Source organism: Ooceraea biroi, chromosome 14, assembly GCF_003672135.1.
Source record: "Ooceraea biroi isolate clonal line C1 chromosome 14, Obir_v5.4, whole genome shotgun sequence".
Taxonomy (NCBI): domain Eukaryota; kingdom Metazoa; phylum Arthropoda; class Insecta; order Hymenoptera; family Formicidae; genus Ooceraea; species Ooceraea biroi.
The window spans coordinates 3,273,529-3,298,523 of record NC_039519.1 but is presented as its reverse complement, the minus strand read 5'-3'; the positions used below and the strand labels follow the sequence as shown (position 1 = coordinate 3,298,523).

The 24,995-nt window shown below is 47.7% G+C and overlaps 1 protein-coding gene across 3 annotated transcripts in view; it reads left to right on the top strand.

Moving 5' to 3' along the window:
* LOC105286893 (nephrin) overlaps positions 1 to 24,995 on the top strand; it is a 261,816-nt gene that overhangs the window by 4,263 nt on the left and 232,558 nt on the right. For all 3 annotated transcript variants that reach the window (XM_011352184.3, XM_011352178.3, XM_011352171.3), the window contains exon 2: positions 154 to 729. In XM_011352184.3, the coding sequence (XP_011350486.1) occupies positions 669 to 729 (61 nt within the window). In that variant the 5' untranslated portion in view covers positions 154 to 668. The remainder of the gene's footprint in view (positions 1 to 153; positions 730 to 24,995) is intronic.

Here is a 24,995-nt window from a genome sequence, read left to right as displayed (position 1 = left end):
CACCCGAATTTTCCTTCGCGAACTGCGGAAGCGGGACGTTTCGGCCAGCGGAAGGAGGACATAGACCCTCGAGACCCTGACCAGCCTCACGCTGGAAAGCGCGTCGTCCTCGCGTGAGCGAAAACTCGAACAGCTTTTTCTATCGGTTTCTAGAAGGAACGAGGGAGCGGGAGGACGTCACCGATAACCACAGTATGCGGTCGTCAATGAACGGATGACGTGATTCATTCATACTGTGAGTCGCACTCTGCTTCCTGTCGCGAGGAGGGCTTCGCGGATACACGCGATTAGACTCGTGCGGCCGGTCTGAGTTCTTCGCAGAGATCGAACGCGAGAAAGGAAGAGTGATATGAGTGCGGAACGTAGGATCTTTCGTGACGTTAAACGGCGATCGAGTCGCGAGCGGTTCGGAGGAAATACTATCGAGTGATCTCGACTCGCCGGCGCGAGAAGGACCGGACGTAGCGCGAGGGTCGGCACGAGAGCGAAAGGACGAAGGACAGGGGCAGGAGGAGCGTTACTAGCAGTGTGTTCTCTTTTTGGTTGCGTGAGGAAAGCGATTAGCGAAGGACCTCTCCACGCGCGCGGCAAAAGACCTGGAAAACTGAAGACGAGCTGGAGGACGGCCGGGTGGAAATAGCCTCAAGGCTGCAAGGAAGGTGAAAAAGATGATGCGGTACCATCCGATCGTTCTCCTCGCCGGCCTGCTCACCGTCGTCCGTGCTCAAGGTCAGTCTGTTGCCCGCATCCTTCATCTCTTATTCTTACTCTTCGTTTCCTATTATGGCGCAATTATGTCTTACTTTTGCGTTCTACCGCTCTGCCCTGTTACCAACCCGGTGTTCCTCGACTTTGGTGGTATCCCCGTGTGCGCGAGGGGACCGCCCGACAATCTCGATCTCGAAGATCTTCGCTTCTTGTTCTTGCGTGAAATTCGTCAGGGCGCCCCTCCGCTCGGTGCCCCACGCTCGTTTGTCAACGCGTATCTCGTTAAGCGGGACGTTTTAAGTTCGCTCGAGATTTCCTCGGTGATCTAATCGCGATCGGATAATGATTTACGGTTAAGCGGTTTTCGAGGGAGAGAAAATATAACGCGTGTACTGACTACTGGACGCATGAAAAATTCGAGATTATAGAATTAGTTTAATTGTTTGGCATTACTTATCTGACGTGTAAAAATGTGTGACGTTGCGCGAGCAAGCACTGCAGCACGCAGTGGTATATTTTGCAAAAAGTTTCGTCTCAGTAATATTGCATTACAGTATAATACGGCTACAAAAGCGACACCCATTTGCTTTTGTCAAACTTTTTACATACACACATAGGTCTTCCGGCACGAAGCAGAATTCAGGATCCGACGAGGACGACGCGAATTTTAATTACACGGTTTTCCGTCATACGTGCGGCTGTATAAATGCTTCGTGCTCCGTGCAACGCAAAAGTTTTCAAACAGCCGCTCTTTCTGCAGATACAACATCGTAAATTTCTAATTGATAAGCTGCTCCAAATGCGGTTTTATCGAATCTAACATTGTTAAATATTCACATTTCACAACTACTGGCACATTGCGTTTCCTAAAACGAGGTTGACAAAAAATTGGATATTTTTTTTAATACTCCGTGCGAATCTGTCGTTAAACATTTTTTTTCACGACGATCTGATACGCCGGATATTTAAAATTCAATGCACGTTTTTCATAAATGTCCTTTCCTTGCCGCACAAATGTAAAACTCTTCGTGCGCATGTACAACACCGTGAAATCTCCCATATTACGACGTACGAGCTTATCGCTGCGAAATAAATCACATTTGTCGCCGGTATAGAATCTTGCGCGACGCAACTTTTCATCGCCGTCGGATATTTCGTTCGCGAGTGAAATTTGTTTAACACACTATTCAAGTCTATTTCCCTAACAATAGTGCGCACGTGCCGACATTTACGTGTAACGCCGTGGTTTCACGCGTATCTGCTGACGTGTATCCATTGTCGTGGGTGGCCATTAATCATTGTCGCACGAGGACGCTTCCTAAAAGCAACAACAATATTATTTCACCAGAGTGTGATGCGCGCGCGCGATTCCCGAACGTTTTTAGTTTAAACTAACCAAGTTTTTTACAGTCACGAGCATTACGCGCAATATTGCGCGAGAGTATTTCCCGTCGTTTCTTCCCTTCGCGCGGCTCTTCTCTTTAATTGCCTGCTTTTGAAGCCCGGCCAAGGGGTGGCAGGGGGAGGAATGCACAGGAAACGGTGACGGAAACAAGGGAGGCAAACGAACATGGCGAGGATTACGATGCACTTAGCTTGTGGTCGTTTATTTAGCGCGGAATTTTATACGGGCTCGTATTTTTCGCAGTATTCCTGTTTCGGCGAAACTTTGTTTGGCGCCAATCAATGAGGGAACTGATAACTCCGGATATATCCAGGACACTAATTCATTTCATATTCCTCTTTAAAAAGCGTCAAGTTTGGACCCGGTTGGTCAGCAACGGTATGTACGTGAGCCTTGCGTGTGTGTGCGTGTAGGTGGTCAGAAATAAGACTCATATTTTTACGATGCCCGAGTGAATAATTCAAGAAATGTCTATTCGTATTTTCGTATCGTACTTTCACGGATTACATATACGAACAAAGAAGGGTGAAAATTACGTCACATTAGTTTCGAGTTCACGGAACCACATTTAGAATGTAACGAAATCGGTATCATGTATCTCCATATACGATTTTAGCTTCCTCTTACGTAGAGGTAGATTTTATAAAATAGTAGTTTATGATATTTTGTTTCTCTGTCCTGTAAAGACTAATAAAATAAAGTGTGTGCTTATGGTTATCGCAAAAATTATATCGTGTCTCGGCACAAACTGCTTCTTACTTACTCTTGCGTTCGGAGTGTCGACTGTTGGAGTTATTTAAATCGATGGCACTTTGGTATACACTTTGCTGTAGCGCACAAAGCACGGAGACTCTCGGTATTGGCATTGACAAGTCAGTGCTTTCAACAAATTGATTTCCCGGAATTCCCGCCCCGCAATTTGCACGTTTAATTATACGCGCCATTATCTCGATGCCGCAAATAATGCAGCTCGATCTTTATTAATTTTTTACGATACCGATGTCTGCTCGAAAATTACTTTAACGTATCCGTCATTGCGCGCTAGGGGCGGCACCACCACCATCACCACCGCGTTTCCATCTGTGGCCGAATCCGCAGTTTTTAATGAATAACATCGGCGAAACAGCTTATTACTCGTAATTTCGACGGCAACATCCGGCTTATCTAGTTTAGCGGCCGCCTACAACGCGAACATTTACGGACTCGTCGCCATTCGTCCATTAATAAACGATATTAAAATTATTCGACGGTTAAGAGGATAAAATATTGCACAAACGCGAGCCTAGATAATTCCGCACAGGGGCAGACTAATCCCAATTGATATTCGATACAAATCTAATATACAGGGTGTCCCGGGTTTTAACCGACAAACTGCGGGAGCATATTCTACTAGTGGAAATAAGAAAAAATTCTTATATCGAGTTTGCTTAGAAATGCTTTATTACAAAGTTATAAACCAATATTGAAAAGAAATATCAGATAAGTAACAACGGAACATAGTGTAGAATTTGGAAGGTCGAAGATGTTTATGTTACGTGTATTCACATGTATTCATGTTCACTATGTTGAAACGATTCAGTATGATTGTTACTTTCACAACAGTAGCTGTTAGATTTCAATCGTCGTGTCAACTAGCAATTACTATCAGAATGCCAAAAGTGTTTTCAAATGAGGAATACACCGATATTCATTTCGTGTACGGATTCTGTGACGGAAATGCACGAGCTGCCGTACGAGAGTATCAACGTAGATTTCCTAACAGGAGAGTACCAGATAGATTTAAAGCAACGAATCACTAATTCAGTTACTGAGATGCAACAAAATTTTCAGGAATGTCGTACCGTAACAAATTCTGTACTACGTCGATGTCTAGCTTGTATCGATGTGCAAGGACAACATTTTGAAATGCGTCACTAAATCATTGCGTAGATAATTTTTATTTTTGTGAAAAAATCCGTTGTTACTTATCTGATATTTCTTTTCAATATTGGTTTATAACTTTGTAATAAAGCATTTCTAAGCAAACTCGATATAAGAATTTTTTCTTATTTCCACTAGTAGAATATGCTCCCGCAGTTTGTCGGTTAAAACCCGGGACACCCTGTATATCTAATCTATATATATCTATATCTATATATTCCCACTCATTTTTCTGACCCCATGGTATTACCTTCCCTCAAGTCATTCATCGTACACCGGGGGAGGCTGTCTCCGCGGTCTCGTGTTTTTTTCCACCCCCGCGACGAGGGTGGCGCGAGGAACTCCGAGCCCGTCACCGTCCAAGTCGCGGAGGTCCTTTGTGTAATCGAATCCAAGCCGCACGCGTACTCGTGCGTGTGTGCGTGTCGCGTGCGCGGTTGCATGCGTGCCGCACGATCACCGAGGCGTGGTCGGCGAATTACGTGTCCCCGGTATATGTCCTACCCCCCGGTATTCCCCTCGCTCTTCTCCCGCGCACCCTCCTGCGGATGGTCCGGCTTATGGTCTACCATACGGTCACGTACGCTCCGGCATAGGGTTTCTCGAGAGCAGGTTGTCGGCGCGCGCGCACAAGTATCCGGTCGAGTCAGGTTCTTTTGTTTTTTTGCTTCCCTGTTACGACGATGAATACCCATAATACGACTTCTCGTTCCTAAGTACGGCGGATTATTGCACGAGGTGTTGCTTGGAAAGTTACGGTCTTCAATGCGGCGAGAATACCCGTTGGAAACGCGATCATCAGGCTGGCTGAGTCGGTTGTATAGGGGAATGGATAGCGCGGTTCCCGTTGGGCTCCCTTTGAGCGGGCTTCCCTTGATTGCCTCATTGTCTGGGAAATTCTTTCTCCCCATATTGATATAATATTTCTGTATATTATGTTCTCTGTGTCTTCAGTAGCTTCACTGTAAGGAGAGTTTCACAGGGTAATTTAATAACGTATATATACGTACTGCGGATCCGTGACGTACGTGCAATGCTGGCGCCCGCAGCTTCGCTCAGTCTCTATGTTGTTTTAGAAACACTGACCAGGTTTAAGCACGTGCGTTTGATACCGCCAACCTTTCTCGAGGATTTCCGCTTCCTTCCATCGGTACGAACTCGAGGAACTGTCATCACGTTGCCCGATTCGCGCGCAGGAAATCTCGGCAGTTGTCGTTCGTTATTTATAGGAACTTCTAAACCGTCGTATCGTCCTCTTGCTGCATCGTGTAGCGCAACGGTGTAAAATTGCGATGTATCTCGAAAACCTCAGCCATTACGTTTCGCGAATTGCACGTGATGCTGTTTATAACCGGCGTAGAACTTAGAATTACCTCATCCCGGATTATTCTTCGCGGATACGTGTCAAGAATCGAAACTGTAAGCGGATCATTATAGTTGGTTGATCACGGAACTCTTGCCGATTGTTACATCAGGTCACATCACATTTACTCCGTTCTACTAATTGACTGGCAACCGATGCGGCGTTTAACAGCGGCTGCGCTCTGCTCCGCGAACGTTAAGTTGCCGGTTAATCCTATTATTGCGCCATGAAAGCGCACTGATTGCAATTTACCGCATTAATTATTCGGATCCTGTTACATAAGTATCTACTATATTGCGCGCGGCGAAGAAACTAATGAGTTTTAGACGAGCGACCGTTAAGCGATTCCGCGACTTTTCCTCACGCTATATGGGGGCGATAATGAGGCAAGAGGCATGCGCGAGGAAAGCGCGGGACTACGATAAATAGTTGTGGCGGAGCAAGCACACGGAGGGTGAAAGTCGAGTCCGCGGGCAGGAAAGGGGTGGATCAATTCTACTCGTAGATTGGCCTCCGTGATAGCAACGATAACGATAATTCGTTCCGTCGCTTTATCCGGATGACGCTCGCCCGGTTGCCTTGAGTAATTGGATCGCTACGAACAGTTGGTCACGTTGTGAGCGCATTCGAGGCATTCTTTCCCTTCCAGGTCACACGAAGTCGTACGAATGTCCTGCGACTTTGCGCGTGCCTTCCCCTTTCCCTGAAATATTTACGCGTTTATGCATATTTACCGTTGCGGATTTATCGGAGCACAAATTTTAGCGCAACACCCTCAGAAAGGATTTCTGATAACAAGACGAAAAATATTCTTGACTAATTTAATCGTATTACAAGTATAAAAAATATGAAAATAAAACAATTTTTTATTTAAATCAGTAATTTCTATTCTTCTCTCTCGAATTAAATAAGATTGTCTTACTGTCTCGAGACAAGAGTAACATATACAAATTTATGCTTATATATTCTTGTATGTAGAATAATTTGATATTAGCGCCACTTTATAGTAGGCTTTGTCGATGTCGACGCATCATTTTCTCACAGTCGCTCGTCGACTCGGCGCGTCTGCGTCCTTTATTCGGATAAAACGGCCAATATTTATGTGTTGCAATCGAAAATCGGGAAAGTGTTTCTGTGTTTCTGTTATTTACAATGAATAAGTGCAATACTCTACAAGAAATATTAAAAGATATGGAAATGTAAGTAAGTATATACAATATACTTACTTGAGAAATAAGCTTCGAGATAAGACATTTCCATATCTTTTAATATTTCTTGTAGAGTATTGCACTTATTCATTGTAAATAACAGAAACACTTTCCCGATTTTCGATTGCAACACATAAATATTGGCCGTTTTGTGCAGATTCTACAAATTCTCTTAGAAGAATAGAATAAGATGTCTTTTAGATCTCACAATATTCTGAAATCAAGAATATTTTGAACTTGCTACAGATTTTTATCTAAATCCTTCTGAGAAAATTAATGAGATAGCACCAAGATTATTTTAATCTAGATTTTAGAATTTTCTATTCAAGATTAAAATATGCTTCTTTTCAATAATAAATATGATTGTCGCTATAGCGATCTTATTTTATGATAGATTAAAGAGTAATAGCATTAAGTCCAGAAATCTTTTCTGTGGGTGAACTTTTGCTCGATCAGTCCGCGCGAGCGGTGCATTAATAGCATTGATTGACGAGTGTCGCTCGCAGCTCGTGGCGAGACTTTAATCAGACATCTGCCATGACGCGTTTATTCGTGGATTCGACCGATCGTTCGAAGCACTAGGTGCGAGTTACCTGGTGCCCATGAGACGAATCGAGCGGAGGCGAGAAGGTGGCCGGGCAGGTCAGGACTCGCTCGTGCCGGATGATAGCTCGGAAATGGGGATGAGAGGTTGGGCGTTGCCCGCCCCTTCGTTGCGCTTACATCGCGAACTTTGCGCAGCATGGTCCGCCTTATTAAAGCTCTCAGATATCCGGGATAAGTTTCACGTGCTCCGTCAAAGAGAGCTCTCCGCTTCGCGAGACGGAGACGCGGCAATCTCTTTCGCATTCCCGTTCTCGCAGACATTCATCAGCTCGCGAAAAATGCTGTTTGCACGTCTACGCGCTACCACAGTAATCCAGTTTATATTGCATTCGCGATTCATATACATGAATATCTGCGTTTCCTTTTATTCGTTCCGACTTTTTATATTCTTTTATGAAACGTATTCGTGACAGGCATGGCCTGTAATTCGTGAAACTCCGCGCAATTTTTTATCTAATGCCGTATGTCGCTGCAAAAGTCGCTTCCCGACAAAATCGAGAGAAACGTTTCAGCGAAATCAACTGATCGCTTTTTCGCGCGCAGCTTTTTCCGCGAGCTCCCGCGGAAATGACGTGCGTTTCACGCACGCGTCGCGAATAAACAACTTGATCCTCGTAAAACCGATCCATTAAACGTCTATCATGTCCGTCGGATAAAAAGGTTGATTTCAGCGAGAGAATAATGCGTGCGTGTTCGTGACAGCTTTAAATATCATAAATCCCGTTCTCCTGGCACGCATGGCAAATAAAACTATTTCGCCGGCGACGGCGACGGCGGTGGTGGCGGCAATTATAACGCCGTGTTGGCCGATACAACAGCGCGCAACCCCATTGTGGTTTCCAGGGTTAATTGTATCGATTCGATACTGCTCCGCGCGCACCATGAATTTCCTACGCGCCGTACGGCGCGGCCCGAGGTTATCGCGATTACCGGGATAACTTTCGAATCGTATAGCATAATGATTTGTGATCGACAACGAATTTGCATAAGCGTGGCGAGCGGGACCGGGAAGGTCGGAGCGGAGAAGTCGTGTTCCCGCTACGACTAAACTAATCGACGGAGAATTGTACACGTATGCGCGTTACTGGCACCGCTGGCAGTCACGTATACTCCCGTCCGTATGCCGCTCCAGTTTTCCGCAGTTTAAAGCCCTTCCGTGGCACCGATCAACGCCGATAAAGTACACGTATTAACGCCGTTCCATTCGCAATCGTTACATGCGGAGAATCGCCGCGATACCGATCGCCTACGACAGTTTATACAAATCCGATACAAGCAGAACTGCGTGCGCTATTGCAACTGAAGGGTGCGAGTAAAAAGACGATATATCCTTTTGCGTGTTTCTTGTAATTACGATACATTCTCGTGTAACGCGATCTATTGTTGGATCGATTCAAAAAATCATATACTTCTTCGATCTTCGATTGTGATAATAATCGCGTGACGTTTTTTTTTACTTGCGACGATTAAATACGAGGCGTATCCGCGAATGTATGTTCAATTGGAAATTCATATTTGATTTAGTAAGAATTTAATATCCGCTGCGAGCAAGGTAATCGTATTACATAAACACGCATGAACATAGTTAAATTTTCCCCATTGTTTGCGCAAACTATGCGATATTACCACGTATTATATGAATTATAAACGCAAATGTTATAACGGATTCATTGGACCAATTACAAGAATAATTTTCATGTAATTTGGACAAAACGTACGTTCCATCCATTCCGGAGGCACGGAGGCCGTTGACCTCGCGGAAATTACCCGAGAATTATGATAAGACGCTAATTAGAGAAACGTGCACACCTGATTACGTAACGATGCATCGAGGGGAAATATTTTTTTACGCAAAATTACGTGTCTCGCAGGATTGAAATATGTTGCGGCACCTGAGGCTTTTGTGGAATACTTTTTGCGCACAAACGCAGAGCATTCCTAAATTTGATCGCGATCGGAATCTGTATCGCAGAAATTCGAGCGTGACGCTCTACTACATCGTGCGTATATCGCGAAGCGGGAAAAATTATATGGCAGAGTGGCAACCGTTTTATTACACGAGCTCGGCAATTTCTGCCGTCGCGCTATTTTTCCATGCAACTTCATCGTTGCGTTCCCGGCGTTTTACGAGCCATACCGTACGTTACAGACCGCTCGATCATACTTCTAATGTTCACGGGGTTGGAGACTGAATATGGAACAAGGAAGAAGGGAACAAATTGATAGGCGACGCGTGGTAGCGCGGAGTGTATTATTCTCAGCGCAGCATGCAGATTTAAGCGTGCCATCTTATCGTCGAGTCGGATTAAATATTTCAACGTGAACACATCTAGCGTGCATCTCCCGTGATGGAAGATTCAAGATCCCGCAAATTCGCAGATTCGATTCGGGAAACACTATATCGGGAATATCCGGACGCGTATTTCGGGACGACGGGAGTCGCGCAATACCGGCGCGTAACAAACTGTGCGGAAAGTTGAAGAGACCAGAAAAACGCGGCGCGAACGAATAATGAAATACGTGAGAAAGCGAACGCGAGATCCGGCTTTTTTCACGCCGGTGCGGGAAGCAACCGCGTATCGGAGTGAATCTGAATCATCGTATTGGACGCCCCTGTGTTCCTTGTCTTCTTGCCGTGCTCCTTCCTCGCGCCACTTCCTTTTGCCTACTTAACGCGGGGGTGGCTTCCTTCCATGCTCGCTCCGAGCCGGTGACGACTTCCGTCTTCTGTAAGGTCGTCTCTCTCGTCGTGGCAAGGGCTTGCGCGGGTAAAGCCCGACAACTTTTCGCTTCAGCATTGCAAATTGTTTGGCACGAGCTCGCCCAGCTATGGCAGAGCTACTTACCTAACGGGAAGCATCCGCACGTAGGTGCGGTGTAGCGACATTCGCGGCGTCGCTTTCAATTTCAATTTACCCTCTTCCTCGTAAAGCTGCCGCCGACGTGGTCTCACAGTCGGGGCGCCGTTGTATTTTTATCCGTTGATTCGAATCATTCGTCGCTGCACACTCTGTTACGTCACTCTTCATGTATTTTTCATACGTCAAGCGCTTCGGTCTGCTGCTTCCAACGTCTTTGGAGTTTCTTAAAATGAGTTAAGTGCAAGTCCAGGTCCGTACAGATAATCGCGTTACGCGGCGCGTTTCGAGCATCTTGGAAGAAGCGAAGAGAATTCTCCTCTCTGCAAGAGAATTCTATTCTCAGATTCAACATTTTTCTAACTGAAACTCGAGATTGGAGATTCCTGTCAAGTCCGGTTGAAATTGAAAGATACTCGCTAGCTCCGTGACAGCTCAACTTGCTGTTGTTTGTAGCTCAAAAGGTGCGAATAAAGCTTGAACAATGCGCGATTGTCACGCGTTACCGCGCGTGATCGCATTGTTACTCGCGGTTTAATTAACCGTTTATCTAATTATTCGCGAGTCACTTGGAGAACTGGAGGCAGGCGTTCATTCTTGCGGTAGAAGTGACCGCGATGGACGGCGCGAGTTTGGCCACGAAATCGCGGCACGGTTTATTAGGTAACTTTTAATTAACGAGACCCAATAGTTGTGAGAGCTTCCCAGGAGGGAAGGATGAACGGATGAACGTACCACCGGCAAAAACCTGGCGTTGGCCCTCGAGTCGGGGTGTGCGTGGGACGGGTTTCACTATTAATCAGACGTCTTTCCAACTACCCTCGACTGACGTTTACACGGTCCTCTCGTGAGTTGCGAATAATTTTAATCGATGGAGTTGAGCTTAATTTTTGGTCCAATTAACCCGCGTGACCAATCTTCCCCCAGTTTCGTGGGAGCGGGAGCAGATTGCGCGGGCGGACGGAGGGCGAGTCAATAAAGTACAGCTGCCAAAATTAATAATTTCTATATCACATTCATTGGCGCGAATGCTATAGGTAATTGGAACCCTTCGAGCCTGCGGATCTCGCGTTGAAGCATTATACAGGTGATTTACGAGAATTACGTGAATTTGATGTAGCGTATTCGATAACATTGTTATGAGAGCACGTGTGTTTCGGGCGAAACCCCGATTGGAATCATCACAAAATTGTTAATAAATTTCCCTCCGCCTCACGGCGGCGACGGTGGCGCGACGATGGTGGCAGCGGTGTGAGATCGAATACCGCTAAGTTAGTTACGACGATGCCAGTTCAAAATATGGAAAACGCATTTCATATGCCAAATTGTGACGGACACATCTGTATCCGCGGCGTTTCGCGAATATTTCTGCGAGCGAGTGGGTTCTTGGCGGGAAGTGCGGGGAGAGTAAAAACTCTGTCCCATCGACCATCCTCGATCATACATATTTAACTACGTCGGACAGAGTATGGCGGATCTTCCGTGTTCTTTTTCTTTTTGTTTTTCCCCACCGTCCGCTTTTCTATCTGCTGTCGGTCTGGTCTCGTGCAACGGCGGTGGCAGAATATCGGTAGCTTCGTACGCCGCTTCGTTCGACGGCCGGGGTTCATAATTTAGCGACACGCTGGCTGGCAGAACCGATAAGATCGTCCGCCGACGAAAGGTCGAAATTTATTCCCGCGGGGATGAAATTTCGCGGCGTAACGAACTCTGTCGCTTTATCGGGACGAAGATGACGATAAATCGCACGGCGGACCCGCCGCGATCGATGGCCCGCCGCTCGCCGACCGACGCGACAACGTCCGCTTCGACATCCCGGCTCCTGTCTCTGTCGAAATGAAAGGGCTTCCCCGCGAGGCGATAACGCTTTTCGTTACACCTAATTTCGCGCGAAATACTGGAATAACTTAATACGAAGTGATGCGAGGAGAATCGCTTTTTTAGAGGGACGCATGTGCGTTTCATACGTGTATGTGCGTTTCGTAGAGATTAATTTATTTCTCATCTCGAATCATGATTCTAGTCTACTCATGAGGTTTACACTGTAAAATAGTCATTATTACATTGATTGATTCAAGACAATGTCGATTATCTAAACTGCTCTCTCAGCACATTCAAGTAAGGGGGAAACGCATTGATTCGGGGACACCTTGCGCAGAGAAGATGCATTGTTACCTTAAGGACTAGAGGCTACGTCGCCCACGCGTGCATTCATACGACACAATTGCGCCGTTAAATAAGCATCATATCGGATGCCCGACGACGTGCCTACTCGAGGATCGATCGGTTGGCATTCGAGCGCGCATCATTTACCGTCGTGAGAAACGCACGAAAGGTGCATCCAATTAGGGATAGCATGCATCCCCATGGAATTTTCTCCCCACGTAGATCAGTAATTGGCCGGTACGTGCTCCCCGGAGACTCGAGCATCGCGATACCACCCGGATAATACGCGTATTTCCCTTTGACCGATCGCCGATGCTCGAGAAACTCGATCGCGGACCACTGCACTAGCGCGGACGACTCGGATTACGATCGATGATCGCATCCCTGCGATCCTCATTGTCCATTGTCGTGTCGGTTAACATGCGTAAACGCGTGCACGCACGTGCGTCGCTGCGATGCAAGTACATTCGCAATTCGGTGATCAACCGTATCGCGGTACACGTGCAGCTTACGAGGAGAGAGGGAGAGAGAGAGAGCCGCGTCGCACACTCTGATGTATCTTGCCGGTCCGTTACTTGACCTTTAATCGACGATTACTGCTCGATGTTGCGGACCAGACACAAATGCACGGTGCAGCGAAGGTTGCGTAAGCGATTGCACCCACATAAGCGCGTGCAATCATGATGATGGAGCGGTAGAACAAACGTCTTCTTTCGATGCGCAGATCGGCGGTTGGTGGTGATAGCAATGATCGTTAATGGGGAAATTTGTCACTCGGGGTAAAAAAGAGTACTTGGCGGGCGTAGGAGTCCCTTAATTCGAAGAGTCTTTCCTCGCCTCATCCCGCCGCATTTTTCGAAATTGTCCCGTGCTTCCTCGTCGTTTCTCTCGCGCTGTCTCGCGGGATAACGCATCCATCTAAAAGCTCCACTTTGAAAAAGCGTTAACGCGACGGACGTTATCCGCGGATGGCGGAAAAGTGACTCGGGTGGAACCTAATTTCGCGCTCGTTGCTGCGATAACGCACACGTATAGCCCGATATTCCCGCGGAAAATCGAGTTACGGTCACGCCGCAATTCCTCGCGTATTTATTTATTCGCTCGCTACTACGGATGCGAGTCACGCGGAGTTACAGTTGCGCGAACTTTCGCCACGGATCTCGCGGGGAAGTTGCTTCTTTTTCTCGCTGCTCGGGGCATTACAAAGGCTGCGAGAACAAATGGCATTGAGAATTCCTCGGCGAGTTACCGTGTTCTTCCTCGTTTTTTTCTTTTTTTTCCCTTCCTTTACCTGCTTATGCACCCGCGTTGCATCGGCATCGGCATCAGCGTCGCTCCTACGACGGATTCGCGGGGAGCGGTTCTCGCCCGCGGCCCTTATTCGCGAAACGGAGGGAAACTGGCAAAAGTCGAAGTACTCCTACGTTAATTAAAGAACGTTATAAGCGGAGCGGAGCGAGGCTTGCTCGCGCGGTGCGCCGTGGGCGCACCAAGTTTTGCTCGACAGTCGACGGCGCCGAGTAAAATCTATCGCGCGAGTAACGCGCGGCGCCGGTTTCGAGTATACGTCTAATTAAATTTCTGGCAGGTTTCTAGGGGATGTGACGTGTGGATGTCGTACCTGCGCGATACACGTCGTGTAGGTGTGCCGCGTACATGCGTGAGCGCGTACACGCGCGCGACGAACTTTCGCCGTCTACGCGTCGACTGTTCGTCCCTTCGTGTCGACGTGCTTGTCGTCGTCGACGTCGACGTCGACGTCGTCCGCGTCGTTATCGTCAACAGTGTCGCGAGAGACCTTTGTGCAAGTACAAATACGATTGAATAAATTTTAAGGAGCGAACAAGCAGCGCGAACTAGAGTCCTCTGAAAGCCTTTTGCTGTCACCCCCTTGCTCTCGTCTTACTTTCATCGCGAGAAGGAAGCGAGTGTCGCAAATATCAATATGTGCAGAGTATCGCACAGTTTTTTCTTTGACGTTTTCTCTCATCGTGTTACAATTGCGGATGTCCATGTGGTATCCTCCTGAAACATCGCGCCGTCCGGCTAAATCAAGCCGAAATCGAACCGAGGGAGAAAAGTATACCACGACAACCTGTGCCGACGAAATATCAGCGATAAATTAAATTAATCATTTAATAGATTGACGGCCAGCCGGCGCATCCATTTGCCTTCGGAATCGCGAACGTCGCTGTAACAATATCCTGGCAACAGGGATAAATCAATCTATTGGATATGGCGCGATCAACGTCAGTTTACTGGCGATGACACATTGAAACGTCTCGCCGGCTTAACTGTACTCATTTAACGGATTGATCGTCGCCCCCCCCCCCCGCTGACGTCATTCCGCTTCTGTTTCCGTTTCAAGATTTAATTCTTGAATGCGTCCCCCGTTGCCGCCGCCCCGCTTGCCCGCCCCTCGGCTGAACTTCAGGCCGAACATCATCCGTGAATTACTCGTGAAACTTTGCCGATTTGTTTCTAATGCGAAGTAGGTCGCAGCGCAAAGCTCGGGTCCTCGGCTGCACCCTCGGAATTTTCGCGTCGACGTATCGATCCCCGCGGCAAACCCCCGAGGCGAATTTTGGACGCGTCTCGTCAAAGTGACGTACGCTTGCCCGCGTCGCGCGCCACGATCTAAATCGAATTCTTACCTTTGCGAGAAGTTGTCGTGTATCGAGCTGGAAATTCTACATCCGACGGAACCTGCCCTTTTTCTTCCTTCCACCCTCTCCCGCTCGACGCTGTCGTTATTCCCAAGGCTTGCGATCCTGCTGGGAGGATCTGAGAAATCGGTCGTATCGACAGCTCCCGGCTTAACGAACGTCAAGTACGTTAGTTCCGCGATACGCTTTGGGATCCTAAGTGAATGATACGTGTACGGGAAACACATATATCCAATCCGCGCGGCCCTCGTTCTTCCCTGATGCGTTACTTCCATCAATAAAAGTCCGTCGAGAGATCCCATCCTGATGCCAGATCGGCCAGATCGCATTGACCCGGAATCGAAGATTCCGCGGCTTTAAGGGGCGTCCAATCCAGCGCGACCCCGGGGCGAGTACGAGAACCGTAAAAGGATATTACGAATCGGTTGCCATCGGTTCGGCGATATCTGTTACCATCGTAGCACCGTGCCGCACCATGAGCATCGGATACGCATTGTCACGTTCGCGGAAACACGGCGCGATTTTGAAATTACCGGTCCGATTATCTCGGAATTAACAGTATCCGATTTTGCGCGATGTGGACGAAGCGTTTACGTGGAGGGAACTGTTCGTTGTATTAGAGCCTATTTACAAAATGAGAGGCAGACGGCCTCTGTTTATGACTTAGGAAAATATGGTTCGTTTAAATACGACAATCGGGGACTTTTATTATTTGCATTTCAGGCGATTGAATATATGGCGGAGTAATTCCGCAAACTCAATCCGAAAATGGAGTGTCCAGTTTACCGCTGCCCGGGAATTTTGCATGTACCGTGCGCCCGGAATTGCTCACTCGCGTATATCGCAATACTGGCGGTACGCGCGATATGTGATTAGCAAACAACTGGTCTACTTGAAACACGAATTTCAGCAATGCAAATTTTTGCAAATCAGATTGCATATCGTATCTGTGTTTGCGCATCGTAAAGCTAGGCATCGTCGTACATTTACGCGTGCAGAGAAATACATACGTGTCCACTCTACGCTGCAGCGCCGCTGTTTTATTTTTTCGATATGGACAGTGAGACATCTCTATTTTTCGTTCGCTGACGCGTTTTGCAGATTGTTCAGGCGAAATTTCATGCATTCGTTGTTCCCGCCTTTCTGGCAGCTTATTCTAAACTAGAAAAATTAATTTTGCGAATGAAAAATTTGACTATTTTATAACGTTAAATTAAGTTTTGTCAATTGTTAACAAGATGATTGAATAGATCGCTGTTTCGGGAAAGCTGTCATCTGTTTGAGGTATTAGTATTTTTAGCGCTGACAGGCTTACGCTTATTTCGAGACTTCAATTACCAACGGTTAAGGCGGCACTTTTGATTAATTCTCGTCAATTGATAACGCGAGCTTGTAAATGTCGAGTTGCCCTTTAAGGGCCATATCGTGAGGGTGCTTTTTCATTTTTTTTTCCCTCACAGATCCACGGTTTTTATGCTCCGCGTCCCTTTTAGCGCTTCGTTCATACGTTCCATGCACCTGACCTTCCCTTTAATCCCGTTTATCGACAGTGTCTTCGACCTTCAGTGATGCTGCGAGCGATCACCGACTTGCTTCTGAATCGCCGCGGGCGTACTGACGGTTTCTGTCGCGCGCGTGCAGAACGATCGATAATCGCACTCGATCCAGCGAGGTGATAATTATCCAGCGTGCACAGAGAGAGGTGCAGCCTCTCTTCCCGTGCGACTTTGTTGTCACCCCGAGCGAGTTAAAGCGGATAACGCGTAACGCGACACCCCGTTCCCATGATTTTAAAGACGAAAGATTCTCGTCTCATTAGATCTGCGTTAACGAGCGGCGATATTTGATACGTGGAACGCTCGACGGGTATTCATTTCGTCCTTGCATGGAAGAATTGCTCCAAGAACGCGCTTGATTATGATCGTTTGGGAGAGCTAGTTAGCAGAGCAACTAACCAGACCTGTACGCTCCTTTTTCAACTCAAAGGATGACACGCTGAGAACTAGTTTGTCCACTTTCGCGGACGACAGGAAACGACTGGTTACTCGTCGCTCCAGACTGGTTATCGGTCAATCAAGGCGCGAGAAGGAATGCAGTGCAGGATGGAAAAAGAACATGTTCATTACATGTGGTCAGTCACTGAATGACGAAGAAACCGCGCTTCCCATTGACGCACGAAAGACGACTAAACGTGATACAAGAGTGATAACTGGATGATGAAATATTTTTCAACATAGCATTCTGTTTCTCTTCTGATTTCGGGACATGTTAACTTGAAACGCTGTACATGATTTAGCTGCGCTGCCATATGTACACGAATTATAATATTTGTATAATTAAACCTTGCAACTTTAGTCCGCAAACGGAATACAATAGTTTGTATAACGTTCAACAACATCCGTTAATTAACGTATGATTGCGATAATGTGGCACGCGGTGTTTGCTCCATAAACGTAAACGATACCCGCGAAATAAGCTCCATTATTTGCCATTTGAGTCACTCATCGCTTTACACGATGTTTATTAACAGCGTTGAGCAGGCAGGCATTTCCTATCACCGGAAACGTCACTGTTCTCGACAACAAAAAGATTATAAAAATATCGTTCCCTGTTTTTTTCGCTCGAAATAAGTCGACCTTAAACACGGCAAAAATAATGATTTAATGATCATCCGGTTATCATAGATGACATTATCTCGACCTGACATTTTCTCAAAAGAAGCGGAAAAATAGTCCAGGACCTGATCCTCGATATATCCAATCAAGTTTTAATAATACAACATGTTTAGCGGTTATATTAACTGCACACACGCGACAGGGGATTTCTCGTCTCATTCACTCGTGCACTCGTCGAATGAATCGGACGGTCCTACACAACAATCTGACGTTCTTCCAAGGAAGGAAGACCAATAGATACTTTATCAACAAGATGACAAGTACCGGGCGCGCGGTGCACATCGGTGCGTTTCATAAATATTGTTATTGGCGCCCAGAAATCCGTATGTCACACGCAGAAGTCATACGTTTTCCCCTCCGCAGCGGGAAATCCTTCTCTTCCTCTTTCACCCCGTTCCCCAGTGGCGCCGCGCGCCACCACCATCGCCAACACCCCACTGTCCTTCCTCTCCTTTATGTCGCACGCTCCACTTTCTTTTCTCTCTTTCTGCCCCCTTTTCTATCCCCGTTGTCCCGCTTTCGGACGCCTTTTCTCTTCTTCCTCCCTCCGGCCGACGCGTCACTACCCCCGCGGTCCTTCGCCATTCTCTTGTTCCGCTCTTTTTCGCGCCGTGGAGATCGTTTGTCCCTACGGTGGACGTGCAGCCATTCGTCGGGCACGATCGAACGAAAAAGGGGGCGTAAACGGTATTTCTCGCGGACGGCACAGACATCGTCAGCGGTAAATTCTGGACAGCCGGGAACCGTTGGCGAGAGGACTTTGCAAAGTATCGCACAGCAGCAACGCCTCCTCTGCGCTTCTCTCTCGAAGTGATGGTCGACCATAGGATCATAGGATAAACCAAACAGTTATTGGCCACGGGGTCAGAGCAGATTTGAACTTTGCGACCGCACCAATCCGCAAGCTTTCATTTTCTGAATGCCGCGGCTGGTTTGAAGCCGATTCTACCTTAACGACAGTTTGGCTGACTGCCATCTCCGCACTGCTTCCTGGTCTTCGGCAGTGATTTCGCGACGGTGGCGGTTAAAATGTTTGCGTAAGCAACGACTCATTATATGTCCTTTGTGTCACCATCGAATCAGCGATCGTGTTTCAAGTGCTTGAAAAAATAGGACTTGGAAGATTTTAGGATTAGATAGACGGTTTTAGGATTCTTTCGTAGAAAACTGATAATGCGCGCGGGTAATGCCGAGACCGATGAATTTATCGTACAATTTATCGTCGTTTAATCATTCAAGTAACGATATTATGATCTTGTCTGGCGGGCAAACTTCGCTACAAGAAATTAATATTGTTTCGATGTATTCTCCAAGTTATTGGTAAAAAGAGTATCGGAAAATCAATCAATCTTCGTGCAAGTTATAAACTTGTCTCGCTACAACGTCGTTTAATAAGATTCTTCCATTCTAGGCTAGTCTTCACGAGTAGATTAATTGGACAAGAATAGTCTATTATTTGTCGAATTCAACGAACGTGATTAATTAACGTGTAAATTGCAAAATTTATACGCGACCGACTTTTGAATAAATAACACAATATTCATTATTCTCTCAAGTCAAGTTTGCATAACTTTAAAATTTCATGATTTTACGATACTTGAAACATTATAGAAAAACATTATAGAAACATTATAGAAACATTATAGAAACATTATAGAACGTTTTATACACGTATTAGTAAATAAAAAAAGAACTCGTCAGTCGATGGGAGTTTTTGGTTTTACTCGTTCAAGATTCTTTTCGCCGTTGCGCGAGCGATAAATTTCTTCCACTTCCTGCATAATATACACTTCCTGTCATACGACCGATATCGCGGATATAGCGCGTCATAGCGCGGAGAAGCGCGCAAATAAACGAGCGAGCGCGTGTGGGCCCGAGTATATCGATACGTGGGTGCGTGTATAAACCATATTTTATTCCGTATATTACATCCATAGATGTACGTGTACGCGGGTGCACAAACATCAACCGCGGAGTAAGCTTTCGACGCGATGTTTGTCGTCAAAGACGAGCTTTTTTCAGCGAGAAGGCGACTCGCGTGTACGTGACGCGACAAAAGCTCCTGGATTTCCGAGCTTCGGCGCGGCGTGCATCGGGGAAAAATATCACGAGGAAATCGCAAACGTGGCGATTCGAAACGTCGGGTATTCGCCCCATTGCGGCGTGTCCGTCCCGACCGCCGCGAATTCCGGATAATTCCGCGGAATTTTTCACTCGGTTAACGAGCTCGCGGAGGCACCCCCGCTTTAATAGACGGGAACGTTGTTTGCGCGAGAGATGCGGCCGCCGCATATACGATAAACTGTTTACTTCCGAATGAGAGGGTGCAGAAAGATAACCCACCCCCTCCCACTCCCTCTGCCGCACCATTCATCAGCCGCGCGTTACGTGGCGTATACGATGGCGGCTCCTCTGACGTTTTCGGCGGAGATTTTGCCCGTCGGCGCAACGGCGGCTTTATAAATTTATATATCAAAATGACGTGCGCTCACACGCGGCTCTCCGCTCGGGTAAATATTTGCCGAGTATCTCGAGCGAGGGATGAGAATAAATTGCGCGTGACGTGCATCGCGGACGGACGGCCGAGGGTGGATTCCGTCCTTTGATCATTCCGCTCCGCAGCCGCGTAATTGGCGCGATAGCTCGTGTTCCTCGTCGCGCCGACGCATTGCTCGTTCATCTAGCGGGATGTTCGCCGTTTCCTCGGCGAGTTTCTCTGTCGATAGATACCATGTGCATTAGTCACATTACTCGCCCGCCGTCTCGACGACGCGCCGCGAGAAAAGCGAACGCGCTTGTTCAGGCATTTATGAAGTGCTGCTTTACGTGGTCGCGACTGCACTTCCGGAAACCACACCAAATGCGCGCAAGTGCGCGTTTGCTCAATGGCTGCCGTTTAATTACGGTATCCGGAAGCCAGAGTAAATATTCCGCGGATGCCCCTCGGCAGATCCTGTGTGTATGTTCGCAAGGATGGTTAACTGTCGTTCCTGAACCGCGTTCCCGGACCGTTTGTTTTCCGAACGGGTCATTCACTTCCGGTCCTCTCCGATGCGTGCTGCCGTTCGTATTCGCAGAGCATATTAAGATTCGGCCGATAAAAAACGCGCCATATGTATCCATCACGCGATTAGCGGGTGCTCGATTAATTCCCGCGAGCACATCGCGACCCCTCTATTGATATAATCCCGCGCTATGATTTAGATCCGGGCCGAATCGCCAAAGCGGAAATGAGTCCTTTCAGTTACCTCGGTCACTATCGGTTACTATCGGTGCTGATTGAAATACCTAATCCATTCGCGACATCAATCGTGCACGGCAATCGAGGGAAAACAATGGGGAATTCATAGAAGATTTGGCAATTTTATTGTTGCCAAGCAAAAGGTTCTCGATCAGTGTTGAATTCGTGTGATCCGCGAACATCGTATTTTTTTACGCAGACCCGACATGGGTTGAGTGGATATCGTTAATGAATCAATGGTCATTACACTTGGACACAGGGCGGCGTCCTTTAACCCGTTCATAGCGAGAATACCAAAATCGTTTGTACGACTCTCGAGGGTGCTTGACGATCGGAGCGGCCGCATGGAAATCTGGGTTAATACGGAAAGAAGCGCCGTGTCGAATAGTCCCTTTCATCGCGTGTGAATCGTCGAGAGGGAATATAATCTGTGATTATTCGCCGGGCGATACGCGCGCGACTAGTCGCGCGTTCGTGCGCCAGCCAGCGGAGAATCGCGCGATCGTAAAGCGCATACGTGCGCGGCGCCGGAGCCGTCTCGTCCACTTCGCTTGGAAAAATCGATCCCGCGTTCCCGTGCTTACGTTCAAAGGGGAGAAATTTCCGGAAATTGGCCGTACAAAGTCCATGGATTCGTTACCGTAATTCCGTTCTACCCACTCGCTCGCTCGCTCGTTCGCTCGCCCGCCCGCTCGGCCGCGCTTGCGCGAGCGCGCGCGACTCTCCGCGTTTAAATTCTTTTTTTCAACGCTCGTGACGAGATATCCGGCGGGGGTTGGTCTCGACCGAGTTCTCCTCGAGGTGGCCTGGTGGCGCAGTATATATCGATCGAGCCAGGATTCGAGAGGTTCGCGTGTCACGGGTCAGGTAGGTCGGAGAGCCTTCGGCAGGAAGGCAAGGGAGAGAAGGGCTCTCTCTCTCTCTCGTTCCAGTTCTCGTATATATCGCAAGCACCGACACCTTCCGCCCCCGCCGGCGTCCAACCACCCTTTCACCGCGCGTGGCTCTCTTTCGGCCCGAATGTACCTTATACTGGTGTTTACGTAAAAATGCCAAGTCCGCGCGATCGATCGGTGACATCGGAGAATCGTTCGCTCGGTTTCGCGATAAAAAGCCCGTAAGGAGAGACGAGTAACACGGTGCAATCACGACAGAGAGTCGATACTAAAGTCAGACGTTATTAAGCCGGCCGTGATTGGATGGCGCTTCCATGCGCGGAATTTTGCCGGGGCGGAAGCGGAAAGTCGCGCCCGCGCGGTCCTGATTTATTAATTTCTCATCATCGACTTGAGGAGTGCACTCGCGCGCGTGCGCTCGCACAGTTGCACGCGAGATGCAGTGCGCGATACGTGTCCGCGTTATAGTACGTGGGCACCCCCGCAATACGTAACCACGGAAAAGGATGTCCGTACACGTAACGCGCTATCTATTACATTTATACGAATTCGCAGTCGTGGGCGCGCATCTCCGCCGGGCACGCATCCACGGCCTGTCGAATCGCGCGGGGATCGGGGCTTCTACGTCCATCGACAAATTATAACGGTTCCCGATATGCCCGCAGGGATATCGGGGCTCTCTCGCGCGGATGGTCGTGTAATTAAGCCATTTCTATATTATGCGGGCCAACCCACCGCCTTCTCGCTCGCTCGCTCGCGATACGAATTATTCGCCGTGGCGCCTGAATAAATAACAGGGCCGCCGCTGCGGACGCCGTCGAACATCTCGTTTACTCAATATTTAATCGTTCATTGTTCGACGCTCTCTTATATCCGTGTTTCTCCTCTCTTTCGAGCGGTGTACCGGCTCGTTGGACCGTACCGGAATAATGGCCCTCCGATGTAATCGGCGCACGTTTCGCGAGCGATATTTCCACGAGGAATCTGACCCGGCGCGAGCGATCGACATTTCCAGTCGTGCCCGCACAAGAGCGCGCGGATTTGTCGGAAATTTATAGCGATTTATAGCGAAAGATTATGGTCGTTAGTAGATCCAAGGAGATGCTTTATGAAGGCGCGCGCCGTTGTCGATTAATCGCCTCGAGCGGGGAGTAGACGTATCGTTAAATAACAACTTGGCAAAAACCCGCGGTGGAATTGGGCCGCCGTATTCATCTTGCCCGCGTTGAAACACTAGGCAGAGAAGATATATACACGGAATTGTTTCTCATTTTAAATATTTCCCGCCGCTTTTGTCCGGCTCGCTGTAACGAGTTTCAAACTTTTCACATTAAGGACGAAATGATCTTTATAATAGTGTTTCTCGCCCCGGTCCCGCTTCTCCTCTTCATTAAGTGCTATTTTACGTTTTTCTCATGGCGACTCATTAATCCTCTAAACAACGCAGCTGATGACACGATTAGTTTGGATACGATATTTGGATAAAACTGCTACGTCGGGCCGTTATTCCGCGCGGCCTTAATGCGTTTTTAAGTATTTTTATGTCACACACCTACCGCTCTCTCTCGCTCCCCTCGCGACGACGTTTAGCACTTAATTTTTTTTCTATCGCGACAGTCACGAGTATATCGCGGTGAAAGCCGGCATCGCGAAGCGAAGAGCTTTCTGAAGCGATAAAGCTTTCGGAACAAGTATCCATTATGCAGTCCGCTTCAGGGACTTGGATTTGTCGATAATATCGCACCTCTAACTTCTGCCACCTCTCTCTCTCTCTCTCTCTTTCTCTTTCTCTACGGAGGGAACTTTTATTAAATTTACATACTCACTGTGTTCCCAGCCTCTATTTAAATCGGCATTCGAATGGTGTGTATAGGAGAGAGAGCACCCTGTCACACACAGACTAAACCACAGTACCGCGGGCACTAATCAGCCTTTACTCCGTGATGTGCCAATGAAGCCGAGATCAAACGAGAGGAACTGCAACGAAATCGAGCTGTGCCGAGCATTTCACTCGCGAACACGGCTGTTTTGAGGGAAAACAACAAAACGGTGGCAATCCGCGTAAAGCCACTTGGGTGAAAACGTATCGTCAAGCCAAACTACTTTAGACGTACTTCGTATCGCGAGGCGGGATATAATTTTCCGCGTGTTTACCCAAACTCCTCACTTGCCAGCGATCACAGGCGGTCCGACGGTTTTCAACAATCGCGTGCGGAATGTAACGTAACGCAACGGGAAAAATACGGGCGGTACGCACTCGCGAGTTACAATCGCGTCGGTGGCGGACCTAAACACAAGATATAACGAATTTCCGCGTTATCAAAGTGCACGCTGCCCGTGTGGCCGGCACAAGTTTCCACGGGAGTAACGCGGCGGCGGTGCGTGGTTAAATTAAATACAATTCCCGACGAACGCATAAATCGACGATACAGAACCGGCGGCCGACGTGACTGGACTCGGGCGCGCGATGAATTTTCAAGATTTATCCTGCCGTCGTGGAGGTAACTGCTTAATCGAGTTAGTTAGGCCGCGGGACAGAGAATGAGATTTTCATCGTGCCGCGAGTGCGGCACGTTCGAGTCGGCCTTAATTACGATCCCTTCCGGTAGTATCTGGTGGTAAAGACGTGGCTGTGGCTTTTGGACGGGAATGTTAGATTAGGTGTTAGTTTCGTGCCCGCGAGCTCACGCTTACATTCCGGCTGTGCTTCGCATTTCCGTTTCTTGCATCGAGCGTGGCCATACACCAGCAGCGCGGCAACACGATCCGCCCTTTGAATCGGAATATCGTTTCACCGCAAGGATATCGCGTTCGTGTTTGCCGTGCGGAAGGGTCAATCCGTCGCTTGCGCCGCATCTCGGAGCCTCCTTACCTTTGATGACGATAAGGAGGTAATAAAGATCCTCTGAAGCGCCGCAAAGCTCGCTACATTATGAAATTCACCGTCGACGATGGGTGGCTGGCTTGTTAATCCGCAGCTATCTAATTAATCTGGATATTGTTACGTTAGTGTTGTGAGCACTAATATATCGATACCAATATCGTAATTGTCGGGCTATAGATTTTCCGCAGGCTATTTGCAGAATAATTTATTTCATGAATGTTTTATTCGTCTATTACACGAGATGTCGAACGAATGCTTGAAAGGTGAATTAAAATTATAGTGTTTTTTGAAAGCTTTTTGAAGAGGATAAAACAGCGTTTTATTGCACACAATTCGTACTAATGACTATTCATAGTTGAAAATGGGGCAATCATAGGAGATTTTCCGCGGGCGACATTT